Raw genomic sequence first — 10000 nt, 5'->3', positions numbered from 1 at the left:
ATTTTTTTCTTTTCTCTCTTTTTCTTTTTCTTTTCTTTTTTTTTTTTTTTTTTTTTTTTCTTTAATTTTCTATAAATTTCGAATATCACGAGGATACAATTGGTGACTGGCATTCAATTTTTTAAGTTTCTTTTTTTTAAACGAATAAATTATAATATAAAAAGTATGACAATCTGTTAATATTTCTTATCTCTTTTCTTTTCTTCTTCTTCTTCTTTTTCTTAGAAAAAGACAAAAGAATTATTAAATGAGCAAATAGACGATTAATGATTGATTATTTAAGGTTGATTATTTCATTAATTCTTTTTACAAAATTTTTAACACCCCTTCAATGTATAATAATCAATGATTATTCAATCACGATGAATTATTTTCTTATCAATTACATTTTCCCTTTTTTTCTCTTTCATTTTTTTAGTTTCCTCTTAATTTATAATTTTCATCAAAATTGAATACTACGAGGATAACTAATGAGAAGTCGTTAAATTTTTTAAAATTTCCTTTTTTTTTTTAAAAGAATAAGGCATAATAATAATAAGGTATTACAATGTCTAAATATTTCCTAATATTTTTTATTTAGAAAAATTTTATAAAATATTATTAGACGAATCTATCGTTTAATGATCTTTCGTATTTTCATTGCAATCGTACGATTCATTTTATTCTAATTTTTTAATTTTCATTCGATACGATAAAGGATAAGAAGAAAAAGAGAGAGAGAGAGAGAGAGAGAGAAATAAAAAAGGAAAGAAGCATCTAAATAATTCTTAACTTAATAACATTCGATTATAAATAACGATTAATTGATTAATTGATTAATGAATTAATACTTACACGTTACCAATGTAACGAGAGTTCTGCAAACGTATTCCCAAAAGATTTTATGATTTTGTATACGTTGATCAAGATAAGTCTTCCAGATTATTTCAACAGGTACATATCCTTGTAACGCGTAAGTTATAAAAATTGCTATCGCAAACATTATGTTAATAGATTGAGCCATCCTATCGAAAGATAAAAAATATTTGTACCTTTCATTTAACATGCTATTAAATTTATCATCATCGTCTACATCATCATCATCATCATCTACGTCATCATTATTATTATTATTACTATTATTGTTATTTTTCTTCCTTTATTATTTTTTCTTTTTGTTTGTTTTTTTCTTTTTTTTTTTTTTTTTCTTCTTCTCGATAACATTCACATAATGATTACTTACACTTGATCTTTCGGTAAATTAAATGTAACGCTTCCTTTAGCTGCCGTTCCATATTTCAAATAACCAAAGAAACCCATAAGAATGTAGAGAGTAACGATAACCGTCATACCAATGTTGAGAACACCACAATATCCTCCAAAATATTGCGGGGTCTTCATATTATTTTCCAAAGCTATTATCTGTAATATATGATTATATTGTTTGAGAACCACTGGGATATTTTCAAGTAATCATGGTACATTATTAAAGTAATAACAGGGGCATTGGTGCGATACATTGCTAATGTGTCTTCTCCAATGCCGCGCTCTCGAGCATACACGAATATATACTGGGTATCCAATTTGAATAATGAAAATTATTTCAAATTAATGATCGAATTGATAGATTATTTTTAGATACTGTCAATTGTCACGAGATTATAAATTCTCATTGATAATTATTCGAATAGATTATCATTCAATAATTATCAATTATTATCAAAGATTCCGAAAAGATTTGAATTGTATTTATAAAATTGATAAAGAGAAGGGGGAAAAAAAATGAAATGAGAGACACCCGTTATAAGAGAGCACTTAATAATTTACAAGTTGGTGTCATTGAATCCGTTCATCGTGTATCGACTATTTCTGATGTCTTCTATAACCCCGTGGGTTATCTCACGTTTCAATGATCTCAGATAAATAATATTTACGATAAATCGATCGTCACCATGTATATTACAACCGGTCGATCTAATATTGAAAATGAAAGAAAAGAGGAAGAAAAAAAAAATAATAATGATAATAATAATAATAATAATAATAATAATAATAATAATAATAATAATAATAATAATAATAATAATAATGATATTAAATGGGAAAGAAAAAAAGGAATGAAAAAAATAAAGGATTGATAAAAAAAAAAAAAGAAAGAAAAAAGAGAAGAAAGAAAAAGAAAAACTCACCACACCGACGGCTTCCAATGCGAACAAAGTCGTACCAAAGTAAAGAGCAAAACTTCTAACACTACCAAACATTTGTCTATCGCTCATACTCGGTAAATCCTCGAACATATAAGCTATTATCATTCCCAATCCAATGAAGGTTATTATATTGGCTAACGTAGAAAATGGCGCCAATAGTTTAAGATTTCTAATGTAGTTCATTAATATCAGCGGAAGCAACAAAATGGACGTATGGATTTCTATATCCAATGGTTCCCAATACTGATCTGCCACCTGTGTATTCATTAAAATCATTTATCGTCAATATATTTATGAATTTATATCATTAATTCGTCATAACAAAATTTTTAATTTATTAATAAAGTATATATATATATATATATATATATATATATATATATATATATATGTATATGTATGTATAAAAATAAAAGGAGAAAAAGAATGTAAAAAAGATGTATTATATCTCTATTTGATTCGTTCAAACTGCTTTTCTTTTTTCTTTTTTTTTCTCTCTCTCTCTTTTTTTTATTTTATTTTATTTTTTTTTTTTAATCATTCTCAGCTTCGACAAAATAAATATAACCTTTTATTTATCAAATCTGTCATATAACTTTCTATTTGATTTACCTGCTTTATATTTCTGGCTACAAATAATATGTAAACACAGCAAATTCCCAATTGATATGTTATCATAAATCCATCTACTAGTCCTCTGAAAATAATATCATTCTTCGTATTATCTTTTTACCGTTTTGTGAGAAATGTTAAAAAAAAGAAAAAAAAAAAAAAAAAATGTTAAAGCAAATTCAAAATGTGCCATTATTTATTTGTAAATGATCGACATTTCGCACGTTCGTTTTTGTAATAAGAATCTTATTTTGTTGCTCTCTGTTATCGATGCTTCTTTTCTTTTTTTTTTTTTTTTTCTTTCTTTCATCGTAATAGCAACAACAAACAACAACAAACAACAAATAACAACGACAACAACAACAACGTTACTATATAAGCAACATGCTCTATCATCGTGTATTAATTATGATCGACTTTTTTAATCTTCTCTCAATTATGGTATTTAACGATGATATAATAAGCTTGATTAGTTAGTATGATTTTCTCTGCTGGCACGTTGTGTGAACGTTAGAAAAAAATGTTTTATTATTATCTTTTTTTCTTATTTTTTCCTTTTTTTTTTTTTTCTTTTTTTTTTTTATATATCGTACATACAATCGTTCAATAAAAAAAAAAAAGTTTTGATGTTCCAAGCTATCTCTTGTCATAAGATATATTATAAGCCAAGATGTATAATTGTTATACATTGAAAATATTAAATTTAATTACTAAAGCACTATATACATTGTTTGCTAATATACCATTAGTAATATATTATTTTATAAATGCAATACAATAGGAAATAAAGCAAAGCGTTATTAGTCACAGACGTAATCATAATTATTATTATATCATTTATTTTTAAACTCTATCGTCTCGTTATTTGTTTATATGTTACTTAAATTTTTTTCCTTTCTTTTTCTTCCCCCTTTCTTTTTTTTTCTCTCTCTTTTCTATCCTTATCGTTTCAATCGAATCGTTTATATTATCGAATATATTGAATGAAAACGGAATAATTACTCGAGTCTCGTAGTAAGACGAGCTGCTAAAAAAAAAAAAAAAAAAAAAAAAAGAAAATAAAAATTCAAAATTGAATCGTCCACTTCACCGGTAGACCACTCAGGTATTTTAATATCGGAACGTAACATCACTATCGGCCTTATATCGTGGTACTTAAAAAATACCCATATGTATACATATACAGATATCCCTTGTGCAATCTCACGTAATTATGAACGAAATATCCAACCATGGTACCTTTTCTTTTTTCTTTTCATTTCTCTTGTTTCCTGTTTTTCCTTTTTTTCTCTCTCTCTCTCTCTCTCTCTCTTTTTTCTTCTTTTTTTTCCCGTTCTTTTTTTTTGTTCTTTTCTCTTTTCCTTACTCCTTTCTTCAGCCAACGACGTAACGAAGAACGACGAAAAAAGAAAATATTTTCTTACTACAATTAACGTAGATTCCTTCGAACGTGAAAATACAAAATGCATGCCAACGAAGAGGTTAGTACGTTTATTTATTTATTCATTTATTTTGTTATATATTTTTTTTCTCTTTTGTTTTCTTTCTTTTTTTTTCTTTTTTCTTTTTTTTTTTTTTCATTTTCTCATAGTCGACACTATAATTTCTTTTATCTTTTACTCTTTCAATTCTCATTGGCAAATTGTTAATACTCGACAAATACGAATGGTGCAAAAGCAATGAAGTGCAGCTTACGACGTACGATCTCTTTAATTAATTAATTAATTAAAAAAAAAAAAATAAAAAGAAAGAAAAAAAAAATTAAAGAATAAAGAAGAAGATAAAGAAAAGAAAATGGAGGATAAATAAAGGAAAGAATGGAAAAGAAAGAAAGAATGGAAGAATGAAAGAAAAGGCAAGAAAATATAAAATTAAAGGAAAAAAATATTCGCAGACAAAATATTTTTTATACTTACGGTGCATACGGTGAGAACCATTTTATACATTGAGGACCTTGTTCGAGAGCATACTTCATACTCATTGGATAACTGAGTATAGGAACTCTTAACCGTTTACATAGTTTGTATTGCGCCCTGACAAGTACGTGTAAGCAGTATGTACATAAAGTTCCGATAATGACGGTCGCTACTGCACCAGTTGCAAGGCCACTATTACAAAATGCATTTGGCATCGCTAATATACCAGTACCCAAGCTGCCTTTTAACAAGTGTATCAACGTTTCGGCATTTCTAAAAGTATAAATTATGATAGATGACATTTTCTATATATCTGTTATATCGTATAAAAAATTTTTAAGTTAGACAAAATTTAAGTTAACTTTTCTTTTGTTCTTTTTTTCTTTTTTTCTTTTTAACCTTATTCACGGCATTATGAATTTTAATAAATAAATAAATATATATATATTTTTACATATATTTATTTTATATATGTATATATATATATATATATATATATATATATATATATATTCTTTTTTGTTTTTTTTTTTTGTAATATTAAATATAAATTTTTTTTTGTAATATTAAATATAAAAATTCCTATATCTATTTGCGAATAATTAATAATAATTCATCGACGAATAAGTTTATATGAAGTAAAATTGTAAAAAAATTCATTATTATCATTGAAGGTATTACGATACGAAAATTGAAATAAAAATGATCAATTGAAATTTTTGTTCTTATTTCTAACAAAAAAAAAAAAAAAAAGAAAAGAAAAATTAAGAAAAAAAAAGAAACAAAACAAAACTATTTTTAATTAGAAATATTAATGATAATTCATAAACGTTGTTGCGTCTATGGACGTTGATGTTTATCTTTTCATTAAGGATTGGAAATGAAAAGAAAAATTGCAAAAATAAAAAGTAAAAGAGGTTGAAGATTTTGTATTTTCTCCTTTTTTTTCTTCTTTTTTTTTTTTTTATGATACTTACGAGGTTGGATTCGGTACATTGCGATGTTTATGAGGGTCATAGGATTCCTCGGACACTGTCGGTGACGTAGGAGCATCCGGTGTATTTACACCACTACTTGTTATCTCGTTGTTAACTCTGAAATTGAAATTAATCAACGTTACAGGCCCGCATAATAGTCTTTATTTATTTTTCTGTTTTTTTTTTGTTTTTTTTTCTTTTCTTTCCTTTTTTATTTTCCTTTTCTCCTTCTTTTTTCCTTTCTCATTTTTTTTTTGTTTTTGTTTAATCACACCTCTTCAACAATATAAATAATTTACTTGTATGGACTTTGAGAATCGATGAGTTGCATGTTTATTGTCTCCCCTTTTGCTTTCTCCATGGCAGTAGAAATTTATTGTTCGAGTCTTTGCGTCACTGTAAAAGAGAGAAAAAAAAACAGAAAAGAATAAAATAGAAAGAAAAAGAAAAAGGAGAAGAAGAAGAAGAAGAAGAAGAAGAAGAAGAAGAAGAAGAGGATGAATAATAATCGAGATCACGATCGTGATCTCTATCCATCTTGAATCTCTATGCAAATAGTTCATAAAGATTTATTGAGAATGAAAGAAACAATGAATGTGTATTCCTTGAATCGAACGAACCAATAACATTAAGTTTTAGTAGTTTCGAAGGATAGCCATAAACTCACATCGGGATTATTTAATAATTCCTATAACAAGAGAGGATTAATCTAAACAAGACTAACAATAGCGTCGTTTACATTGTTTACGAACTAAATGCGTAATGTTTAGATAGAGCAAAAGTAAAATAACAGATCGATTATATTCCATGTTTAATTTGTTGTTCTACTCTTTTTGTTTCTTTTTTCTTTTTTTCCTCCCTTTTTTTCTTTCCATCACTCTTTTTCCTTTCCTTTACTTCTTTGTCTTTGGTTTTTTTCTTTTTTTTTTTTTTTTTTTTTTTTTTTATCCAATACGAGCAAATAGAAACGAAGAAACAAATAAAACAAACGACTTTTCGTCGTTTACGAATAACTATTCTTTTTTTCATCTTCTTCTTCTTCTTCTTCTACTTCTTCCTCTACTTCTATTTCTACTTATCTCGTCTTCAAAAGACTAAGAAGAAACGATCTATATTTATTAACAGACGCTAACGTTAGAATTTTAATCAATTGGCGGATGTAGAACAAATATGGCTCCGATAAAAATGCCAATTTAATCATGCGATTCCGTTCGAATATATACATATACACATATATCCATCTACGCAACTTTAGCAAATTCTTTGAAGGAACTGATTGCTCTTAATTATTAAATTTAGGTCAAGCTTGCTTAACTGAAGGTTGCAACGTGCCGATCTCGATTTAAATCATTTTTAATTTTCTCCCCTTTTTCTTCTTTCGTTTTTCTTTTTTCATTCCGTTTTTTCGTTTTTCTTTTTATCCTTTTTTTTTTTCTCTTTTTTTTCTTCTCCTTCATCGCGATAATCTTTAAACAAACGATTATCCGATTTCTCTCTCTCTTTTTTTGTTTCTTTGATAATATCTTCATCCAATGAAAGATAGAGAGAGAAACAAAATGGCGAAGTTTTTTTTTTCCTTTTCTTATTTTCTTTTTCGTTTTCGTAAAACAAAAATAGAAAAACCAAAAAAAAAAAAAAAAAAAAAAAAAGAAAGAAAGGAAGAAAAACAATTATAAACAGTATCACGTGAAATAAAGTAAAGTAATTCGTAACAATACAGAAATATGGATATCATTATATCCAATCAATCCAAATAGATCGTACCTAATCCATCCATCATTTTATATATGCGTATACGATCGTGTCTCGTCTAATATCGTGCATTACATGCAATGTGTCGTTTATTTTACAATAGAGTATCGTGGGACGTTAGAAACGCGATAACATAGCGATTGCATTCTCGCGATATTAATGTAATAGAGACAATGTTCCTATTTTTCATCTTCATTCAACAACTCTGTGTGTCTTTCTCTCTCTCTCTCTATCTCTATCTATCTATCTATCTATCTATCTATCTATCTATGTATCTATCATTATTTATCTGGTTTCTTCTCAATGATATTTACGAAAACAATCAAACAGATAAATCCTTTTACGATAGCGAAAAATTTTCCTTCCCTTTCCTTTTCTTTCTTTTTTTTTTTTCTTTTTTGTTTTTTTCTCCCATGGAACTAATTATCAGGACAAATCCGGGAGACAAACAAGAATCTATAACTTTTTTAATTTTTTCTAAATTGTTTGGATTCTTGCAAAATCTATTTTCTTTTTCTTTTCTTTTCTTTTCTTTTCTTTCTTTCTTTCTTTCCTCGATCATTTCATCGATCGTAATTAGTACCAATTATTTTTACTCATGAAAGTAAGTCTTTGATATTTCTTTGTGCCCGATTTTTTCCTTCATTATTTTTAAATAATAATAATAATAACAATAATAATAATAATAATAATAATAATAATAATAATAATGATAACGATGATGATGATGATGATGACAATGACGATGACGATGATGATGATAATCGCAAAAATGCAAGAGACAACATCCTGTATAGTACATACATATGTTAACGCATTAAAACGATTCCGCTTCAATCAGTGAATGTTTCCGGACTGCGATTCCGCTTTAACGACTTCTTAACTGGCTTAGATAGCAGGCAAGGACATGGAATTAGCCAAGTTCAGTCTAACGGAATCACGAAAGATTTCTAAGTCTTTACCAATAACATACGTGATATTCAAAGTGCACGCCTATATTCAACGTCAATTCTCCCTTCTCTATTGCCCGCACATCTCGCCTCAGTCTCATCCCCCTTCACCCCGCTCCACTCACCCCCTCCGGCACTCCGCACACTCCTCATCCGCCTCATGTTCAATAATATAGATCGAGAATCCACCCCACATGGATGGATTAATCATGAGGCAACGAGACCGTTTTACATACGTATGTATATATGTATATATTGTATATACCTATGTATATCTACGTACATACATACCGTATATATGTACATACGGTGCGTATAGTGCGTAGATCATTTCTTTTTTTTTTTTTTATTCTACATAAGCCGATATCATCGATATAGATATCGATATAGATATCGTTTAAATGGCTTCGTCGAATTAATATATCGATCGTAATTTCCATTTTTTCTCTCCTTTTTTTCTGTTTTTTTTTTATTTTTATTTATTTATTTCGTTTTGTTTTTTTTTCTTTCTTGTTGTTTTTCCCTTTTTTCTTTTTTTTCATCCCCGAAAGAGAAATTTTACAATTTCTTTTTTTTGCTCTCTTTCTCTCTCTCTCTCTCTCTCTCTCTCTCTCTCTCGTAATAAAAAAATTTAATCGTAATAATCAAAGTATGTTGTTCGTCATATAAATAACGAAATGTTGTTTATATGATAGACATTGCGAAGAATTGTTTTTTTTTTCGTATCAACATCGATTATTATATTGATTAGATATATAAAAGAATATATATATATATATATGTAAATATATAAACTTACCTGTTAAATTGGAAATAAAGTTTTCTTCAGCAACCGTTGACGCATAAACGTACTGGTTATCTTCGGTTGCTGTTGATAATGCCTCCTATTAATTACAACGACATATTGAAGAATTAGTTAAAATTTATATAGAATACATTTAAAAAAAAAAAATAGTGATACAATCTATTGGTTATCTAATTCCCATATTGAACTATGTAGTAATAATAATAATAATAATAATAATAATAATAATAATAATAATAATAATAATAATAATAACAATGAGATGAAAATAGGCAGGACGATATAAGCAATATGCAAAGTGTACTTGGATAAAATGAATTGGACGATGAAGTATGATGATGAACGAGCATAAATGATTACATCGTATGTTCTTTTAAAGGAACGAACGCATATTAGAAGTATATAAAATTGATCGATTGTTAGTACGGAGATCTTTTTTTTTCTTCTTCCTTATCTTTTTTCCTTTTTCAATAAACACACATCGCGTTATTCGTAGTATATATATATATATATATATATATATACCATTAATAATTAATCTTAGATATAACGATTTCTCGTTGATTACTTTTTATTAAATTCTTTCCGGTAAAACATTTTTAATAAGATCAGAAAAGAAAAAAAAAAAGAAAAGAAAAGAAAAGAATAGAAACAAAGGAAAAAGAGAACAATCAGAATTATCATTGAGTATTTTAATACCTAAATACCGAAAGTTTATCGTTTTCGTAGATTATAAAATTTTGTCCCGTTTTACGATCAATTTATAATCAATTTTACGATCAATTTTTAGTGATCTATATTG

The 10000-nt window shown here is 27.0% G+C and overlaps 1 protein-coding gene across 2 annotated transcripts in view; it reads right to left on the bottom strand.

The window, feature by feature from the left end:
• Positions 1–10000, bottom strand: part of LOC118443650 (proton-coupled amino acid transporter-like protein acs) — a 15720-nt gene that overhangs the window by 1337 nt on the left and 4383 nt on the right. For both annotated transcript variants that reach the window (XM_035870950.2, XM_035870949.2), the window contains exons 2-9: positions 9193–9277; positions 5991–6087; positions 5692–5808; positions 4715–4987; positions 2799–2883; positions 2169–2441; positions 1223–1401; positions 835–1004 (exon numbers count right to left, since the gene is read on the bottom strand). In XM_035870950.2, the coding sequence (XP_035726843.1) occupies positions 835–1004; positions 1223–1401; positions 2169–2441; positions 2799–2883; positions 4715–4987; positions 5692–5808; positions 5991–6052 (1159 nt within the window). In that variant the 5' untranslated portion in view covers positions 6053–6087; positions 9193–9277. The remainder of the gene's footprint in view (positions 1–834; positions 1005–1222; positions 1402–2168; positions 2442–2798; positions 2884–4714; positions 4988–5691; positions 5809–5990; positions 6088–9192; positions 9278–10000) is intronic.

The sequence above is a fragment of the Vespa mandarinia genome, chromosome 1, assembly GCF_050613455.1.
Source record: "Vespa mandarinia isolate Hongniang chromosome 1, ASM5061345v1, whole genome shotgun sequence".
In the NCBI taxonomy this organism is placed as follows: domain Eukaryota; kingdom Metazoa; phylum Arthropoda; class Insecta; order Hymenoptera; family Vespidae; genus Vespa; species Vespa mandarinia.
The sequence above is the reverse complement of the archived record's forward strand: the minus strand, read 5'-3'. Positions and strand labels throughout refer to the sequence as shown.